The following is a 21006-nucleotide window of genomic DNA, read 5'->3' as shown; positions in this document are numbered from 1 at the left end:
AATTTTAAAATATTAAAACGTATAGATTTAAACTAAACGTTCTTTGGTCAGAGTTATCATGTTGAAATTAGTATACAAATTGTCAGATTGATGTGAGTTTACTTGACTTTTACTGGTGGGAATATTTCGCAGGTGAGCATCTAATCTCGAATGGTGTTGCTGTTGTTCATTTCTCTGTTTACAGAATTAATAGGAGTTACAATTTTCATGTCCCTAAGGTATTTCAGTGCCTTCTTTTATGTTTGTTAAACTTGACTTAAATTGCTGTCAAGAAATGCGCAGCCAACCTTAGACAAGATCGCTCTCAGAACATTTATTTTTCTTTTTTCTTTATTTGTTATTATAGATTCGTTATATTCTGTTGTTTTTACGTTTCACTCAAGCTGGGGTCTATTTTAGGGCTGTTGTTTAGGCCTAGGACTAGTCACTCAAGAGGGCAAATACTCATGACTTAAATCCTGAAGCTCAGAAGGCTACTTTGACATCTTTCAAAATCTCGCTTTTTAACGCTACTCTGTCACTATTTGGCTTCCTTTCTTCCATCTTGCTGTTCAGTCTCATGCCTCTTACTTCATACCGTAACTGCGCGTTTCATCCTACGACACTGGCACCGATTAGCCTCCAGGGTCTACTGGTCGAAATTGGAAATATTATAAATCTAGGGTAAAAGTGTAGTTATGGACAGGACAAATTATTGAAAAGGAAAAATAGTTTTTCCTGTTGTATTTAATGTGCTTTCACTGAATTTGATCTTCATTTCAACTGCAAATAAACCAAAAACCTATTAGACCTTCTAAGAATGGGGATATTTTTTTAGACATCTCATGGTTTTTGCTCTGCCGTGCGCTTGCTTCGCTAACGTAAAAAGAAAAAGATCAAGCTCCTATGTACTGGCAAGCAGTACATGCTGAGATGCGCACGCTAACCCCATTGATTATTATTTCTTGGATAAATAAGTTTTTCTATAGGAAACAACTTTTTTTTTTTTTTTTTTGTAGAAAAGCTTTTTCTGTCTGTAACTATAATTAAAACCAAATCTAATCAAACCCACTTCATCAGTCCTTGCATCGACTTCTTTATTGAATGCTGCAGATGTTGCTTGATTATGGCAAGGATGAGATCAGTGTTAAGTCAAATATTAAAATACCTTATATGGCAACATAGGTTGATGAACAATGGTTTTATTATCTTTTATCCTTAATCTGGAAAATGTGGCGACGTGCAGTGAAATGCTTACTTAGGGTAAACCTTTGTCTGCCATATTCTAAGGTACGTTTTAATTATGAGTATTTCTTTTATGGACGTAGAACTTCTTGTTAGAAATCAATTTCTCTTCATGTCGCCATTACTGTAGTTGGAAAAGTATGCTAAAAATTTACTTGTCACAATTAAAAGTACATTTGTGAAATAATAAATGGTAGTCATCAAAGGTTTTTAAAAATTTTACCTTATTTACCTTCACATACAGTACGTGTCACTTCAAGTAAACTTTGTGGTTTTTCTTTATAGTAGTAAAATATATGTAAAAATTTTTTTACTAACATAGTTGAATATAGGCCTAGCTTTAATATAACATTAGTTTGAACCATATCACCTATACTCTGCGGATGAGAATAACTTGGGTACCCACTTATTTTAAAATCCCCATTTTACTCTATTTTGGTTGCCATTACTCAAGAAGACCCTGAGAACAGTTCATAAAATTCCTGTCAGATGGCTCTCCTGTCCAAACTTTGATTTCCAATTTTATGTATTATTAGCACAGGTATATAATATACCATTTGTAATATTCCAATCAGAACTGCTTTTAAATGCCATTCAACTTTCTCTTGCCCTGTCTCAACCTCCACTATTTCTATAAAAGCTCCATTCCTTTTAATACTATCTCTTCCTTTGACTACAGTACAGCACACATTTGAGTCAGTCCTTCCTTGATATTTATTTACGAAAGATGCTTGTATTAATGGTATCCTAAACAGATGGCCATTTTCCTTTAAGAGGAAATAGAAAGTGTTACTGGTGTGTTTATAGGTATTTTAAAGGGTTGTGAAGTTGTTAATTGCCAAAAATACATTTGTTCCAACACGAAGTACTTACCTCGAACTACTTTCTTAGGAGTATCTGGGATCTCCTCCCATCCGACCAGAATTTTGTGTAGTTTACCCTACTCCCGTTTTCTATGCTGGGCATCTATGGCGGAGTGATACACGCCCAGAGACGACCCGGGGTCAGAGAGCATGCTTACTCGAGTCTCGCTCTACAGTAAGTTTCTGGTCGCGTCGGGGTTAACACCCCGACACGCTCTCTTAATACAGTGCGACCCTTTGTGTCCCCGATCCCTTTGTGTCTCACGCGGTCCCCACGTGGTCCCTTTGTGTGTTTCCCTATCCTTTCCCTCTGTGTTCCTGTGTCTCATGGTGTAATACTAGTGCATTATGGAGCATCCCAGTCGTTGCCCTGGGCCTGTGGCCGGAAAATCGTGTGGCGCTTTCCTCTCTAAGCCCGAAGTTGACCCACACTCTTTGTGTTCGTTGTGTAGGGGCAGTGTGTCTTCCCCTACAGCCACGTGTCCGGAGTGCGAGTCCTGGAATGAAGTGCAGTGGGTGTGGTACGGCACTAAGAAGAAGAAGGCCTCTCGACGGTCCCCTAGGAAGTCCAGCGTCTCTTCGCCCCTTGCTTCGTCCGGCGTCCCGTCTGACAGAGACAGAGTCTCTCTGCCGTCTTCCCCTACCCAGAGTAGGGGTCGAGGTATGTCTGTTGCGGGGAAGCGGCCTGTGGTCCTTCCCCAGGAGTCTGATTTACCTGACAGTGGGATTATGTCTTCAGTCCAGGCAAGGGGGGGGGCCTGAGGGGGTGCCTGGTGTGTATCCGGAGGACGGAGCCCTGGTGAAAGCAGGTCCCGTCTCTTCGGACGATCCGAAGTGGGGTAAAACGGCAACAGTCTCTTCTCCCGTCTCATGGGCAGGTTTTTCAGGTGCGTCAGCAGCCGAGGGTGCCGCCGAGAAGGACGACTCGCCGCCATCAGACACCCTTGGGTGGGCGCCTCCGAAGACGCCCTTCAGATCGCCCCTGAGGACAGAAGAGGAGTTTGAGACCTGGTTCCCCAGCGAGGAGCTCCCCCGCTCCCTTCCAACGCCTTCAGCTACATTCCCGGCGGACTTCATGGAGCCTTCGTCGTCGGCCGAACCCCATGCAGAACCACCAGCAACGCGGCAAGATTCAGGCCCTCCAACGAGGTCCTACAGGTCTTCGGGCTCCTCGGTCGAGGCCTACTCCTACTCGTCGGAAGACGGAGCCCCGAGGGACCATAGGAGACGACGAGATAGGTCTCGCAGGAGAAGATCTCGATCGCGCTCCCATTCACACACTCGTCACGGGAGGAGACGTTCCAGATCCCCCAGGAGGAAGTTCAGGAGAAGTCTTTCGCCGGAAGAGGAATGGGTGCGAGTCTCCATTCCCCGTAGCCAACTCCTGGAGGTTGCAGCAGTCGCGGGCACCTCGGGATGGCGCCTGAGGCCCCGCTCACCGGTAGGCTTTGTCAACGAAAGGAGGTATGACCGACGAAGGGACTTGTCTCATCAGGCACCAAGGGACAGGCATAAGTCCGCAAAGGTTCCGACTCCACCTGCCCAGCGGGGAGAGTCGCCCCTTCGGTCTGGCAGCTGCGTCCCGGCCTCAAGATCTTCAATGAGTCGTCCAGAACGGGAGAAACACCTTCCCTCGACGGGCAAGCCTGCAGACCCATGGTCTTTCGGAAGAAGAGATAGGACCAGGACGGAGGCCTTCGTTCCAGCCGCGATGCCCGTCCTACTGCCTTAAGCAAGGGAACTGGACCACTCCAGGAGGATACCTCCTCCCCGTGCGGCTCTCCCCGTCGGAGGTCCTTCGTCACGAGAACTGAGGCCCACATCGGAGAAGGTAGAAGACGGGGAAGAAGGTTCACCATCGGAGGTTTCCGCATACAGGTGGGTGATAGGCCTCATCCGGCGGCACCATAGGCTGGACGAACTGGAGCCCTCTACTGACGAGGTCTGGCTCTCAAGCCTCAACAGGTTGGTGGATGCACCTGTACAGCAGAGGCCCTCGCTAGCCCTCTCTTTGGCAAGGGATGCGAAGCTGGGATTGGCGCACGTTAGCAAGGTTGTGGCCAACCATGCTGAAGCCCCAAGAACCAGAGCGCATCTAGACTTCTCCAGGGCCTGAAGATGCAGTCCGGGTTCTGCCTCCCGGAAGGACACCTTGCGGGGTCCTGCGCAGTAGAACCAGCAATCGCCATCTTGGGACAGGGTGCAGCAGAGGAGAGGGCTACCACGTCACCGGTTTGTTTCTCCCCTGCGGAGATTGCCATGATGGAGGAGCTGTCTAGGGACTTGATCCACGTATCATCGTGTCTGGATTGGTGGGCCTCCACGCTGGTAGGATTCCAGTCCGCGTATGACCTCGCAATTCCAGAAAATCAGGCCTTGCTGAGGGAGCTGATTAGCTCGGGAGGTAAGGCCCTGAAGTTCCTTTCCCATCAGTCGATAACACAAACCGCCAACTGGATTCTGAGGAAGAGAGAGACAGTGCTCAGCAGGCTTGTAAGGAGGCTCCCTGACAGGGAAGCGAGGTCCCTGAGGAGCCTTCCACTGTGGGACAAGTCGGTTTTCCCCCTCAAGGAAGTGGAAGAGACGGTGGAGAAGATGAGGAAACTAAAGGGTGTGGCGGAACCCAGGCCCCCGCCAGCAAGAAGACCTACCTATAGAAGAGCTCCGTCTGACGTCCCTCTCCCTCCTCGCGCCTCACCTAACCAGCCCAGGAGAGACGCCCCTACTGCATCCTGGCAGCAACCTTCGCAGCCCTCCCGTAGGGGAACTTCGGCTGCGCAGTCAGCATTCAGGCCCTCCTATTCAGCCGCCAGAAGAGGTCTGTCGGGCTACGCCTCTCGAAGGAGATAGGGAGAGAGGCCCCCTACTCCTGCCGAAGCCTCAGGTGGGGGGATGCCTCAAACATTCTTGGCAAGTATGGCGGGACCACAGATCGGACCCGTGGACCGTGACAGTCCTGAAAGAAGGGTACAGGTTGCCCTTCCTGGTGGAATGGTTGGCACCGAAGGACCCCTTGAGAAGGACGGCCCTGTAAGAAGAGGTCTCTGCTATGCTGGCGAAAGGGGCAATGGAACCAGTCAAGAACCCAGGTCCAGGGTTCTACAGCAGACTCTTCCTGGTGAAGAAAGCGACAGGGGGATGGAGACCGGTTTTAGACCTCTCGGCCCTCAACAAGTTCGTGTGCAAGACAGACTTCAGGATGGACACTCCGAAGTCGGTCCTGGCGGCCTTGAGGGAAGGAGACCTCATGATGTCCATAGACCTCAAAGACGCATACTGTACTTCCAGGTCCCTGTCCACCCCTCCAGCAGGAAGTACCTAAGAGTGAAATGGGGTACCCAAACGTTACAGTTCAAGACCCTCTGCTTCGGTCTGTCCACAGCCCTTCAGGTCTTCACGAGGATCTTCACGACAGTCTCAGCCTGGGCGTACGAACAGGGCATCCGCCTGATACGGTGCCTAGACGACTGGTTGTTGCTTTCAGCCTCAGAGGAAGCACTGAGGAGGCAAGGCGCGAAGCTCCTACAGTTCTGCAATGTCCTGGGTATCACCATCAACCTGAAGAAGTCCCAATTGATACCCTCCACCAGGATGACCTACCTCATGATGGTCCTGGACTCCCGATTGGCGAGAGCATTCCCTTTCGCGGAAAGACTGGACAACCTGAGTCGGATCCTATGGCCCTTCTTGTCGGGTCAGCCCAGGAGAGCCAAGGACTGGCAGAGACTAATAGGTCACCTTGTGTCATTGGAGAAGCTAGTTCCACAGGGGAGACTCAAACTCAGGGGAGTACAGTGGAACCTGAAAGAGGCGTGGAACCAGAGAGACTCCCCGCACAAGGTGGTCCCGATGTCCCCGGAAACGAAGGAGGTCCTTGAGTGGTGGCACGACACTTCGAACACCCTCAAGGGGATGCCCTTCGCGGCCGATCCTCCGGAGAGGCCCCTTTTCACGGACGCATCAAAGGAGGGTTGGGCTGCTCATCTCCTCGACAGCACAGCGTGAGGAAGATGGGGAACCGAGGAGAAGAACCTGCACATCAATGTGCTGGAAATGATGGCAGTGCAAAGGGCATGCCTAGAGTTCGTTAAGAAGCTCCGGGGAAACACCGTGGCACTGATGTGCAACAACGCCACGGTGGTGGCCTACATAAAGAAGCAAGGAGGACTAAAATCGAGGGAGTTGTGCGGCCTCACGTTGGAGTTCCTAGAATGGGCTGAAAGGGAGCAGATCAAGATCTCGGCCAGGTTCATTCCAGGGAAGAGGAACATCCTGGCCGACGGCCTCAGCAGAATAGGTCAAGTGGTGGGGTCCGAGTGGTCCCTGCACCCAGAAGTGGCCAAGACTCTGATTCAGAAGTGGGGCTCGCCAGTAATAGACCTCTTCGCCACCAGACTGAATGCACAGCTCCCTGTGTTTTGTTCTCCTGTGCCAGACCCAGGAGTGGCGTTCGAGGATGCCTTCCAGCATCCTTGGGACAACCTCGATGTGTACGCCTTCCCTCCCTTCGGAATGCTCAGACAAGTCCTCAACAGGGTGAGGAGAGCGGACAACCTGTGGATGACTTTGGTAGCGCCCTGGTGGCCGGAGAGAGAGTGGTTCGCGGATCTGAAGAAACTGGCGCGGCTTCCACCTTGGCCCCTTCCGGACAGGTCAAGCATTCTCCGGCAACCACACTTTCAAAGGTTCCACGAAAACCCTCGGTCCCTCTGCCTTCACGCGTGGAGGTTATCGAGCGTCTCCTGAGGAAGGAAGGGTATTCAGCGAAGACCACAACGAGGATGTTGGGTTACCTGAGACGGTCGTCAACCGCGGTGTACCAGGCTAAATGGGCGACCTTCACGAAGTGGTATGTCGCAAAGAACATCAAGCCGTTGTAAGCCTCCATCCCGGAGATAGCTGACTTCTCAGTCTATCTCAGGGACGAGGTAAATACTGTATGTCTATTCCAGCCATTAAAGGAGTCCGAGCCACCCTAAGACAGGTCTTCCTCCTGAAGGGCATCGACCTAGGTTCCTCCAGACACATCTCAATACTCATCAAGAGCTTCGAACAATCATGCCATCCTCAAACAGTTAGAGTGCCCCAATGGAACGTATCTAGGGTCCTGAAGATGTTGACAGAACCTCCCTTCGAACCCCCAAAGGACATCTTAGACAAGGAGCGCACCCTCAAGACAGTTTTTCTGTTAGCACTGGCATCGGCAAAACGGGTACGGGAGCTGCATGGACTTTCATACGAGGTGTCACACCCGAAGGGCTGGCGTGAAGCTACCTTAAAGTTCATACCGTCCTTCGTGGCCAAGACCCAGAACCCCGCAGTCTGGGACCCCAAGTTCGAAGGCTTCTCGGTGCCGGCAATTCCACGTACAGACAACCCGAAGGACTTGCGGGTGTGCCCTGTCAGAGCAGTACGGAAGTACTTGGAGAGGACAGTCAGGCTTAGACCCGAAATCAAGAATCTGTTCGTTTCTTCCGGTTTAGTGAAAAAACCAGTCTCCAAAAACACAATCTCCTTCTGGCTATGGCAAGTGATCATGAGAGCCTACAGTAGTGCAGGGATGCCTATTCTGGGTAAGCCTAGACCCCACGACATCTGAGGACTGAGTACTTCGTTGGCCTTTGAAAAGAACATGGCAGTCGGCCAAATCCTACGGGCAGGTACTTGGGCCAATCAGTCAACCTTCACAGCTCACTACTTGAAGGAATGCTCGAGGAGGTCCTTGGACGGATTCTCTCTCGGTCCCGTCATTTCAGCGCTTCAAAAGATTTAAAGGTGTAGCCCCAGGGTAACCACGTGCAGTAAGTCCAAGAGACACAGGTTCCTTCCTTACCCCCCTGTTCCCTTATTACCCTCCCTGAAATGACACTAAAACCCTTTAACTGCCAGGACATACATCGTCAGTGATTGGATACGTCTCTGAAGATTTTGACAGAGGTGAGTTACTTAGACACTAAGATAGTTTTTTGGGTAGTTTTCCCTATTTCTTGTGTTTTCTCTTGAAGGGTCACCAGAACTTAGCCTCCTATCTAGGTTCCCCCTTTTTCTCTCCTCATCACGGTCTCTGGGTTCTGTGGTACACTCCCACCTCCTAAGGTATAAGTCTCCTAAGAAAATAGTTCGAGGTAAGTACTTCGTGTTGGAACAAATCACAAATTTTAAGTAATTTGTATTTTTCCTAACAGTACTTACCTCGAACTACTTTCGGGTTATGGCCCGCCCATCCTACCCCGAGTGCCTTACAGGACTTAATAGAAACCTATCTGACAAAACTTACTGGAGAGCGAGAGCTGAGCAAGCATGCTCTCTGACCCCGGGTTGTCTCTGGGCGCGTATCACTCCGCCAGAGATGCCCCGCATAGAAAACGGGAGTAGGGTAAACTATACAAAATTCTGGTCGGATGGGAGGAGATCCCAGATACTCCCAAGAAAGTAGTTTGAGGTAAGTATTGTTAGGAAAAATACAAATTACTTAAAATTTGTGATATTTTTCAAATATCCTGGATGGGGTAAACTAAGAAATACACCTGTACAACTAAGTTTCAAAAGTGAAGCCAGATAAGAGGCAAACACAGGGTTGAGACTTATTCTTAGGGAAAGCTAAGGTTACTGCAGTCTAAGGGTGGGTTGCATGGGGGCATAGCCCCCGAGGTAGGTGAGGTGGTGTTCTTGTCTTTGTTTCCCCTTTTAAACTGTTACAATGTGTTTGTTCCGTAACTGTAATACAGTACAAATTTACGCTATTTATAGGGGTACAGGGTATTCTTTAGGCGAAGCTGAAAGGACACGCCATTTAGATTTAGCGAGGGTTAACTACCCATTCCGCTAGTTAGTGGGGATAGCACCCTTCTCACTCACACACCTGTGATTGTGCATCACTTTGCTTTTGGCTCGGATGATGAACAGTTTTAGCCGCTCCTCATCCTCACATTTTTGGACTGCTATTAATCTGTTGTGCTTTTTCTTTTCGGTGTTTGTGTTAACGCTTTCCCTGCGATATGCGCACCTGCTCTGGCCCCGAGGGCCACACCTGCGGTACCTTCATATCCGCCGAGGACACTGATCCTCACAGCCTTTGCCCGATCTGCAGGGGTCAATGGTGTAGTGAGTTTAATAAGTGTAATGAGTGTTGGGAGTGGTCTGCCTCCCAATGGAAAAGGTTTGGGCGGTGGCGTAAGAAGAAGTCTAAGCGCCATTCTTCTTCTTTGGAAGTTACTGTGAAGAAAAAGAAAACCAAGTCGTCGTCTTCTGCTTCCTGACTTCCTCCGAAACTCCTGTTCGTTCGGCTTCCACCGGGGGACCGTCGAGCAGTAGCGCAGGCCGCTTAATTCCTGGATAACCTCAGTTCTAGAAAGACGCTGTCGCATCCCTTAGCTTTCTCCTTTGCTTCAGGCTCTTTTATCTTCCTTGGGTTTATGGGTCATCCCTCCAAGGAGGCGCTGTAGCAGCTGTTGCCTGCACTGGGGTGCTGGTTTGCAGCCTTCTATGACTTCGGAGGTGGATCCTCTGGCCCTCGTCAACGTTTTGGTGTCAGAGGACTCGTCTGCTGCCCTGCCAGCTGACTCTCCTGCTTCATCCGCCGTAGCCAAAGACTGTGCTCTCCCCCTTGCTGAACATCCTTTGTGGGGAGCAAATTCCTAGACATAACTCTCCTGCCAGTGTTTCTCCCTCCCGAGGGAGTTCACTTATAGAGACTCCTCTTCGGAGGACTGCTGCTGCTGATGACGGTCAGCTTGCTGATCCTCCGGCCCCCATGGGGCGTCTTTCCCATCCACCTCTTTGCCTTAGTGGTGTACCATCACCGTTGGCAAAGAGACGTCTTTTTGGCTCATCGGCCTCGTCCCCGCAGCCCTCCCATTCGGAAGAGCCTTCTTGTCCGTCTTCACCTGGTTCCTGACCTTCGCCTGCCAACTGAAATTCTGCCGACCCTGCTGCTTGTTACCGAACTTCGATTCATGATTCCCCACTGAAGTATCTCTCGTGATCCTCTTCGTAGGATGTTCAGCCTTCTGAATGGCACATCCCATCTCCTGATCATCGGCCAGCTGCTCTTCAACCATCGTTTCGCCGATTGCTTACTCGCCAACCTCCTGCTCGTCCGTCTTCTGCTCAGTCTTCTGGTTCCCGCCTCTCCGATCGCCTGCTCGTCTATCGCCTGTGGGTCAATCGACTACTCCTCATTCGCCTGTTCGTCAATTGCCTGCTCGTCCCGAGGTTACTGACCATCGTCCTCCCACCGACCATTGCCAACCAACGCATTGTTCCCCAACGTGTCGGGTTCCCATGCTTCAGCACTCCCCGAAGTAATGCGTCGCCAGCCTGCGTTCCCACAGACCACCACCCAGCGTTGCGTAAGGTGCTTACGGAGATTCTTGTAGTAAGAGCTCGGCAGCGCTTGCCTCGGTGTTTGCCGCATCAGTGCTTGCCCGCAGGTCTGCAATCGGTGCTGCACCATCGCTCTCCAAAGCATCAGCCATTACCCACAAGTCAGCGCTCTCCCACGCATTGACACTCTCCAGCTCGCTAACAATTGCCAATTTGTCAGCGTTCGGCGACGCGTCGGCGTTCTCCCGGTCTCAAACGCTTTCCACCGCTTCAGCATTCACCATCATGGAAACGCTCGCCAACGCGTAGACACTTGCTAATGTGGAAACAGGCAGAGCTCAAGGCAAAAGACATCAGCCACCATCATCTTTCGACTTCCAAGAAGTTGCAGTAGACCTCTAAGACAAAAGTAGGTGATCACAGAGAAAAGAAGCAGGAGCGGAAAGGTAGGTCGTCGCCCCCGAGTACATCGGTGCTCTATCTGAGGAAAAGCAGAAGGCCTCTTCACAGGTCACCATCGCCCCATTCCCCTCACCGCAAATGCATATCAGCGCGATTGCAGGGGAAGGAGGAAAGGGGGAATCTAAGGGAATTCAAGATCCCGAAGTTACCGGCCCCCAAGGCGGAGTGTAATATTAGATCTTCATTGCTGAACAAGACTCCTCAAAGGGAACCTTCAGTTTCCTTCCCTTCAGGGGATTTATCAGTAGACAGCCATGGTTCAGAGCTTTTGTTAGGGCAGTGATGCAGGCTTTTGGACCTGTCCTTTTAGCTCGTTCCTTGGAAGCCCCTGAGAACCCTCCGTGACCTTCGGTTCCAGTAGACGCACGGCAAGGGACCTCGCCTGCCTCCCCCTGAAGAGGAAAAGAGGAGTTCCTGAGGTTAAAACTTCATCAAGGATAAAGCTGCCACCAGTTAGGCTGTCAAGGACAAAGTCGAATCTCTCCTGTACTTTGTCCTCCCCCCATTCTCTGGGCTCTTCGTCACCACCGCCAAGAGTATCGTGTGAGGAGAGGTCCGTTCCAGACTTTCCCCTACCATCTTTTAAGGAGGACCTTCCCCGTGACAATAGTGTCACCTCTTCAAAGTTTTTCAGGAAAGCCAGACCATCCAGGCCTTCAATGTTGGAAACCTACCTTCCTCCTCGTAAGGAGTCTAAGGACTCCAAGACATTGCATAAGTCCTCTTCGAGGACCTCCAGACCCCCTCAGAGACTGGTATATCTAGGAATGATTTTAAGACACCAGTCTCCACAAAGCCTTCCTATCAGACAACAGGATATTGTGACCTTTCTCAGACAAGAGGAGTTCCCAGCCCAGAAGTGGCAATGTCTCCTTGGACACCTATCATCCCTAGCCCATCTAGTTCCCAATGGCCGCCGCAGGATTTGATCTCTCCAGTGGCGACTAAAGTCTAATTGGAATCAGGCCTTCGATTCCCCAGGCATTCTGATCCCTATGAGACCAGAGGAATGGACTGACCCCGAGTGGTGGGTGCCAGAAAAGAAACTATGGAAGGGTGTAGATCTTCACGTCCTCGCCCGGACATGAGGCTTTTTTCCGTTGCATTAAAAGAAGGGTGAGGGGCCCAAGGGCTGCACCACACGACAGCAGGCCTCTGGTCAGAGTCGGAAAATTACCTTCACATAAATCTCTTAGAGATGAAGGCCATTATAGTGGTTTGTGGACTGTTGCCAGATGTAGTACTGTACGCAGATTTCCTAGCGTCCGAATGCCGACCACACTCCTACGTTCATTACAAGAAAAGGTAAAAAGGTGGAATACCCAAAAATCTGGGTAACAGGTCAAGAGAACTGGACACTGGGCACCACCCCTTGATTTTATACTGGACAAGGGGACCAAGCTAGAACTGTAGTGGCTTAATATTATTCAGAGGTAAGCCATCTCACTTGTTACTGACATGCATGGAATCCAATTTAAATAGTGGCTGCTATATTTCAGGTTATTTAAGCACTAAACATTAGTAGAGGAAACAAAAAAAAAAGGAAAAACAATAATGTTAAGGGATAAAAACTCTAAATTAGTGACTGAGAAGGGGACATTGCAGGCGAAGAAAAAACTTAGTTAATAAGAAAAAGGAAAAAATTTAATTTAATTCCTGTGAGAAAAAATATCAAACTTGAGTATGAAAAGTCAGGTCATCAAAAACCATAAGCAGAGACATAGATGTATCCAGGCAGAGCCTCATAGGAATCAATCCTCTAAATGTTTAATATATATATACAAGTATAAACAAAGGCCCACCTAACAGTGTATCTGTTTGGGCTAAATTTAAATGTAATTTGAACGAGCTTGCGTCAAGATCAAAGGGATTATAAAACAAGGTTGCACATTGGATCTGACTCTATATTCTCACCTCTACATGAGAAAGACAATTTTTTTTTTTGTAGGATATTAAAAAAAAAAAAAACTTAAAATCCTCAGTGATACACAATATGTCATGGTTATTCTATACCCATGAAAATGGATAAGAGGTGAGACCAATTACTGTATAATATTTTTTGAGGCCCCTCCTCTTGATTGCAAAGTCACATACATAAAAATAAGGTATAACACATAAAAGTCCTTTTTCAGGATAAAGTCCTATCTCGTTTGTGAAGCAAATTTTCTAATTGTTAACATCAAGACAGAGTCTTTTTGGTCAAGGTAGATATTTTCCAGAGAGTTCCAGGCTTGTGACATAAGAAAACTTCAAGCTTAAAGGAAAACCCTGCAACACTGTGGTTCATTATCTGCATGAACAGTCAGACGGGTTTGGACATTGACAACGCTCAAAGTTTGACTACCGCTGAAACTTTTCTATGCCACTTTATGTTCACTTGTTTCTGGGGACGAGTATGTGAAACACTATCCATGGAAACTCTGTGTCAATATATGAAAAAAGGCAATTACACTATGGTGGGAAAACATCTATCAGTGATAAGAATAATTATATAATAAAACACACAGTTAAAGTTACTCTGACTTTGGCATAATTCTCTGTCAGTACTCACATTATCATTACAATATTTCTTTTTTTTCACAGGCATACTTAGGCGTCTCTAGATTGCTCCTTTTCCAAGGATTTTATGGTTTTTCCTGGATAGACATGGAGATCACTAAACTCTACCATTCAGTCTTGTTTCATCTGCTTTATTTTCTAGTCTTATTTACTCTTAATTTTACTCATATAGTCATTAATGGAAGCTAACAAGGAAACTTACTTTGTTATTGTTGTGAAAATAAAAAAACCTGTTATAGGTTATAGGTTTTATTGCACACAAAACTGGAGTCACCTCCTGAAACAATAGAAACAGTCACTATTACAACACGTACTACTTTACATGCACAATAACAAACAAATACATCAAAGTAAGGGCCAGACAACACAGGGACATCCACAAGCAATAATATGCACGAAGACACACAAATAGCAACATAATAAGCTGGTAAATGCAAGCAGAGAAACACAACGTACATGAGAGCATAAATGTAAAACTACATTGAACATATATTACCAAATTCTCCCCACCTATGAAATTCAAGCAGCATAATAATCAAAATACTTAGGAGCCCGCCGGGTCCTTTCGAACCTCCGGAGTGGTACAGGTGTAGTGCCTTGACCAGACGCAGCAGGAAGCTCTTGAACAGCACTTTCCCCGGATGTAACGTCATGAGTGACTTCTTGAAGAGCAGGTTCCGAGCTTGCTCTAGCATCTGGACAGCGCACCTCAGACTCTGATATACCTAGAGACTCTAGAGATTGCGGCAGTGAAGGTCTGGTGGCCTCCACGATGCTACTATCATCACCACTTAAAGGTGCTAGATGCCTCAAAGACACAGTGGACTCTCTACCATCAGGAAACTTGACATGAGCATATTCAGGATTAGCTTCTACTATTTCTACTTCATCTACTAGAGGGTCATTCTTGCTGTGCCGTACTTGCCATCTTAATAGAGCGGGACCTTTGGTGATGAGCCAGGTAGGCAACGTACGACCTGACGTGGACTTCCGAGGATGCTTTAGGAAACGCTCGTGTGGTGTACAATTAGTTGACGTAAATAGGAGGGAACGGATAGAGTGAAGTGCATCTGGGAGGACAACTTCCCATTTCGAGACATCAAGATTCCTTGTTCTGAGAGCTAACCGAATGGTTTTCCATATGATTCCATTGTACCTCTCCACCTGGCCATTGCCCCTTGGGTTGTAGGGCGTAGTGCGACTGGTAGCCACTCCTTTCTCTAGTAAGAATTTCTTCAGTTCTTCTGACATGAAAGAGGCTCCCCTGTCTGAGTGTACGTATGCTGGCATTCCGAATAGTGCAAACAGTTGTACCAAACACCCGATGATAGCACCAGCAGTCATGTCTGAACAAGGGAACGCAAAAGGGAACCGTGAGAATTCGTCAATGACTGTGAGCAAGTATCTGTTTTTCGATTGTGACGGAAGGGGTCCCTTAAAATCCAAGTTCAATCTCTCGTATGGTTGAGTAGCTTTCACCAGATGGCCATCATCAGGCTTATAGAACTGAGGTTTGACAGTAGAGCAGATTGGACAAGAAGCAGTAACCTTCTTTACATCCTCAACAGAATAAGCCAGGTTATGAACTCGGATGAAATGCACCATCCTTGACACTCCAGGATGACAGAGACTTTCATGCAGTTGTTTGAGTTTGTCTGTAGCTACAGCACCACAGATACGCGAGAGAGCATCTGCAGGAATATTTTCCGTACCTGGACGATACACTATATCGTAGTGGTAGCATGACAGTTCAATGCGCCACCTGGCTATCTTGTCGTTCTTGATTTTGCTTGAAGATCTTGTGTCGAACATGAATGTTACACTTCGCTGGTCAGTAATCAGCTTAAAGTGATGACCAATTAGGTAATGCTTCCACTTTCTGAGGGCCTCAACTATGGCATAAGCTTCTTTCTCTACTGAAGAATGCCTTTGTTCACTGTCAGAGAGAGTGCGAGAGAAGAACGCTACAGGACGTCCATTCTGAGTGAGAGTAGCGGCAATGGCATGGTCTGAGGCATCTGTTTCGACTGTGAAAGGGGATGTAGGATCAATGGCTTGCACCACGGACTTCGCAATTTCATTCTTCAATTTCTCAAAAGTCAGAGAAGCTTCAAAAGACAATGGGAATCTCGTGGAATGTGAAAGAGGCCGGACCTTCTCAGAGAAGTTGGGTATCCATCGTGAGTAATGAGCAAGCAACCCCAACATTCTCCGAAGAGAGGCAGTATCGTTGGGAAGGGGTAGACTCAAGAGAGGCTGCAGTCGTTCTGGATCAGGTCTGATCTCTCCGTCCTTTATAGAGTATCCCAGAAGGTTTATAGACTGTGTCCTGAAATCACACTTGTCATGATTAAATGTGAGGTTGTAATCCCTCGCCACTTTCAAGAAATGGTTTAGGTTTTTGTCATGCTCCTCTTCCGTCTCTCCACATACAGTCACATTGTCCACATAAGCAAATGCCCCTTCCACCTTTTCTTTTGCAAGGATCTGATCCACAACTCGTTGGAAAGCAGCCACTCCGTTCTTCACACCAAATGGGATTCGATTGAACTCGTACAGCTTTCCACTCGCCTCAAAAGCAGTGTACAACTTTTCGTCTTCTCTTATTGGCACTTGGTGGTAGGCGCTCTTCAGGTCCAAGGTGCTAAACACTTTATATCTTGAGACATTATTCACTGTTTCATCGATCCGAGGCAAAGGGTAAGCATCCAGCTCAGTAAACCTGTTTATAGTTTGTGAATAATCAATCACCATTCTCTTCCTGCGATTGTGCCCTGCAGTGATTAGCACCTGGGCCCTCCATGGAGACTGGCTGGGTCTTATTATTCCTTCTTGTAGCATTCTACCAATTTCAGTTTTGACAAATTCCTTATCAGCCTGAGAGTAATGTCTCGACTTTGCAGCAATGGGTCTGCAGTCTGCTGTCAGATTGCTGAAGAGTGCGGGCGCAACCAACTTCACTGCTGCCAGCCCACATATCTTGAGTGGTAGGGGTGCTCCTCCAAAAGCCATTTCTAGAGCAGAATGATTCTTCAAAAATTCATGCCCCAAAATTACATCACTACACAGGGCTGGCAGTACTTTGAGTTTTACACTAGGATAAATTTGTCCTTGCAGCTCCACATCAACACAACAAAGACCTAAGACTTTGGACGAGAGAGACGCATCAGCCATGGAGACGTGCCCGTCGTCAGGAAGTATGATTAGGTTGTTTTCTTTAGCAATCTTCTGACTCACAAAATTTTCAGAGCTTCCTGTATCAATAAGTGCATTAACAGGGAGACCATTAACTTTCAAACAACTCAGAGATTTACTAAGACTACTAGGCACAGCCCCAGACACAGTAGCCAGTGTTGCTGCCGAATATTTAGTTTTACCAGCAGAGGTATCCCCTACCGGTTTCCCTGACCTACACACTTTTGCATAATGTCCTTGTTTCTTACACTTTAGACATAAAGCTTCCCTTGCAGGACATTTGAACCGCGGGTGACGTTTCAATCCACAGAAAAAACACTGATTGGCGCCAGTAGTGGCGGCAAGATGAGCAGTTTCATCACTACTTTCTAAACACTCTGAATCACCTGACTGACTTTGTGGCTGAGGTACAGCAGCAGTAATTGGCTCAACAGTAGTATAAGAAGCAGAATGTTTCTGAGCCATCTCTAAAGTGCGTGCCTGTTCATAAGCAGTTTGCAAGTTATATTTTCGAGTAGTCTTTGACGAATGGCACCAGAAGAAAGTCCATTGATGAATGCATCTCTAACATAGTTATCACACGCCTGCTCTGCTGACACTGCTTTGAACTGACAGTCTTTTGCTAGGAGCTTCAGAGCTTGGAGAAACTGGTCTAGAGACTCACCTGACCCCTGCCTACGTGTGGCCAGGACATGCCTAGCAAATACCTCATTTCTAGGTTTTACATACAGTGATGTCAGTGCTTTCTCAGCCTTAACATAAGTGTCACAGTCTGCTATGTAGTCGTACACTCGAGGAGCAACGTAGTTGGTGAGTAGGATTAGTTTGTCTGCACTGGGAGATGTCTTCTGTACTGCTTGGTAAAAGTTGTTGAATGTCCTCAGCCAGTGCGTCCACTCCTTAGCAGCGGTGGCAGAATCCGGGTCAGCCTCGAAGCGTTCTGGACGTAGGAACCGTTCCATGGCCTCTCAAATTTTTTATTTTTCAATATTAAACTTACCCGATGATCATATAGCTGTCAGCTCTGCTGCCCGACAGAAAAAACCTACGGGCGGAATACGCCAGCGATCGATATACAGGTGGGGGTGTACATCAACAGCGCCATCTGTCAAGTAGGTACTCAAGTACTCGATGTCAACATAGAACCAATTTTCCCTCTGTCGTGCCAATGGCAGGACCTACTAAATACGCCGTCCCTAACTGGATTTGTTTTCACAACGATTTGGTGAAGTACACTATTCCAGTTTTGAGCTTTCGCTATGCAGGGGTTTTATCTTCATTTCAAAACTTGAACTCGTTTTGGATAGATTTAATTATGGTGACGAAGAGAGTATGGACTCTCTTTCACTTTTAAATGGCCGACCCTTCCCTTAGACGGAAGTGTGTTTAGGTTTTTAGTAATTTTGCTTAACACGTTATAGATCTATATATTTTATATCTCTCCGCCTTTATTAGGCCTCTTCGATTAACTTTCCATTTTCAATATTAATCTTACCCGATGATCATGAATTTAAGGACCCTCCCTTCCTCCCCATAGAGACCCAGTGGACCGAGGAGAAAATTGGTTCTTGTTGACAAGAAGTACCTGAGTACCTACTCGACAGATGGCGCTGTTGTTGTACACCCCCACCTGTATAGCGATCGCTGGCGTATCCCGACCGTAGGTTTTTTCTGTCGGGCAACAGAGTTGCAGCTACATGATCATCGGGTAAGTATATTCAAAAATTTATTTTACTAAGGAAAATAACATAATTATGTTTTTGCTCTCAAGTTAAATTGCATCACAATGCAGTAGCATCCTATGTAGAACATCACTTATTTATGGCAGTACCTCTACTGTGTGACTGCAATTTTAGTTAACCTTTCCAAGCCCTACATGTAGTAGGGTGTGCTTGAATTACTCATCAGTGTATGGGAAGAAGTTATAACAACAAAATGGTCTTTGAGTAACTTTTCTCTTGACAACTTCTCCACCTTATAAGCAATTTCTAGCCTATGATCCCTGCTGGGTGCAGGGCACCGTCACTCTGTAATAAAAGAAAAATTTTGAGTAAGGGACTGAAGTTCAACACATTAAACAGTATAAAAAACCAAATACAATCTACAATATAAATTAAAAAAATTTATACATCTAGAAATGATTTTTGTTTCCTATATTTTTCCACAATGTGAAGATTTTCCACTTAGAGATTTCATCGATTTGTCTACACACATGGAGGTTATCCAGCCACTCCTCGTAAAGAAAGACTTTTCAAGACCGGTTGCAAAGAAAATGGCAGGGTACCTCTGGGAGTCATCTGCTGCTGTATATCAGGGAAAGTGATCCATCTTTTGTGGCTAGTGTCGTGGATGGGGTATATCTTCTCGCAGTGCCACTATTCTAGCGATAGTGGAGTTTTTGTTGTACCTCAGGGATAAAAACTTTGATTAGTTTCGGCAGTGAAAGGGTATCACTCGGCTTTAAGCCTCGTTCTTAAACTGGAAGGAGTTAACCTTTTCCCTTGAATTCTCTCTCCTTATACAGAATTTTTAGTGCACCTGCCCTCAGTCAGAAGTGAGACCACCACCTTGGAATGTAGTGATAGTCCTTTGTTCACTGAAAGAAGTCCTGTACAAATCTGTCTGTCAAGCATCAGATTGTGACTTTACCCGGAAAACGGTCTTTCTGCTAGGCTTGGCCTTTGCCAAGAGAGTCACTGAGCTACATGATATGTCCTTTGACATCGTCCATTCAAGGGAATGGGATCAAGTGACACTTGGTTTGTCCCTGAGTTTGTGGCTAAGACTCAGAATCTGGCTGTAGCAGATCCTAGATTCAGGCCCTTCCATATTGAGTTTTCATTCTGTAATAGATAGCCCAGACCAACTGTTATTCTGCCCTGTGAGGGCACTGAGAAAATACCTAAAAAGAACTTTCAAAGCATACTTTCAGATCAGCTGGCTCTTGTGACCACAGGGAAAACCAAGAGGAAGATCACAAAGAACTCCATCTCTTCCTTGATTAGACGGGTAATCAAGCGAGCCATACAATCAGGCTTCTCACCTTCCGATTGTTGTCCCCGTTAACACCTCATTATTGTTTTTAACTGCTGTTTTACAGCTTTGCTGTTATCATTCTCCTGTGTAAAGGACTCAGGTTTGTATTGTTAGGAAAGATCCAGTCTACTTCTTAAGTAGTAATTTTTCTTAACTATAAAAATCCAAGTGTATTGAATTGTACTTCCTGCTCATCCACCTCGCAAGTCCAAGATGAAGGGCAAAGTGGCTTCTCAGTGAGCTGGCAGGGGCTCCCGGGTAACTACTGATATGGTTTTATAATTTTTAACAGCCGAGTCTCTTTTTTGGCCGAAACCATACTCCCAATTAAAGGACTCAGATTTATATAGTTAGGAAAAATACAAATTACTTTTAGAAAATTGTGATGTTTATTTGCAGATTTTGAGATCTCATATTTTCCTAGTGGTGAGGTTGTAGAAATTATTATAAATTACAGTACAGTATTCTATAATCTGCTGTGTATAATGATATATCATTCATATCTTTTGTCTACATATTAATCTGTAGAAAGATTCCATTAAAACCATTTTTTTCTTTGATTATTTTTTCTTGCATAAGGATTACATTACTTGGTAGAAGTTTATCTGTTGAATATTACTTTTGTATTTGCCCATTTAACTATTGTTTTCAGTTACAGGAGATGAGTGCATTAAAAGGAGATGAATGTGACGATGCCTCTGCAGTAGATGATTCTTCCTCTACCAAAGGGCGTATGAGAAAATCCAAAAAGCCCGAGATACAGATTTATCAACCAAGGCCTTTAAGGGAAAAGCTTCGCAGCCAGTCAAGTGATCATTCAAAATCCCCTCACGAAGTAACCAGTCCAAGGCCACAAGCAGCAAGAGACATTAAAGGGGAACCTAGAGAGCAAGATGTCAAAAAGATAGTCAAACCAAAAAGTCCAGACATTCCTGCTCAACAAGATCCACCAAATCAACATTATGATAGCAAAGATAAGTCTAGGGGAAACAGAGATGCTGCCAAAAGAGGCAATAGAAAGAAGAGAGAGATGTTGATAGGTCAGGGAAATAATCCTGATGAATTTATGGACATGAGACATGCTAAAAGTCCAGAAAATACAATGGTAGGGGTACCTGAAGTGTCTACTACTAAGATTCAGGGCCATAGCAGAAATACAGAAAGTAGATCGGAAACAAAAGTGCAACAAAAAAGTTTTCATAAAGTGGGAAAGCAGTCTTCATGTTATGTTGACGAAACCAAGGGACAGTGTTCATTAGAGAACAAAGAAAAATCAAATGGAGTGAAAAGTCAAGAGGACAATTATGGTGATAATAGTTTGCGTAAAGATTTCGAGAAGGGA

At 46.5% G+C, this 21006-nt stretch overlaps 2 protein-coding genes across 2 annotated transcripts in view; one reads left to right on the top strand and one right to left on the bottom strand.

Annotated features, from left to right (window-relative positions):
- The first annotated feature begins 131 nt into the window (after positions 1–131).
- Positions 132–21006, top strand: part of LOC137652334 (telomerase-binding protein EST1A-like) — a 406355-nt gene continuing 385480 nt past the window's right edge. The window contains 2 exon segments of the mRNA XM_068385678.1: positions 132–218; positions 20317–21006. The exon segment at positions 20317–21006 is cut by the window's right edge and continues 2093 nt beyond it. Of these exon segments, the coding sequence (XP_068241779.1) occupies positions 20326–21006 (681 nt within the window). The 5' untranslated portion in view covers positions 132–218; positions 20317–20325.
- On the bottom strand, positions 17096–17590 carry LOC137651720 (uncharacterized). Its single transcript, XM_068384941.1, has one exon. The coding sequence runs from the start codon at positions 17588–17590 to the stop codon at positions 17096–17098; it is 495 nt and encodes a 164-aa protein (XP_068241042.1).

This window comes from Palaemon carinicauda, chromosome 13, assembly GCF_036898095.1.
Source record: "Palaemon carinicauda isolate YSFRI2023 chromosome 13, ASM3689809v2, whole genome shotgun sequence".
NCBI classification, from domain to species: domain Eukaryota; kingdom Metazoa; phylum Arthropoda; class Malacostraca; order Decapoda; family Palaemonidae; genus Palaemon; species Palaemon carinicauda.
The sequence above is the reverse complement of the archived record's forward strand: the minus strand, read 5'-3'. Positions and strand labels throughout refer to the sequence as shown.

What these genes read in the sequence shown, in the direction of transcription:
- LOC137651720 (XM_068384941.1), bottom strand. Translation starts at nt 17,590, where the DNA reads ATGGAACGGTTCCTACGTCCAGAACGCTTCGAGGCTGACCCGGATTCT.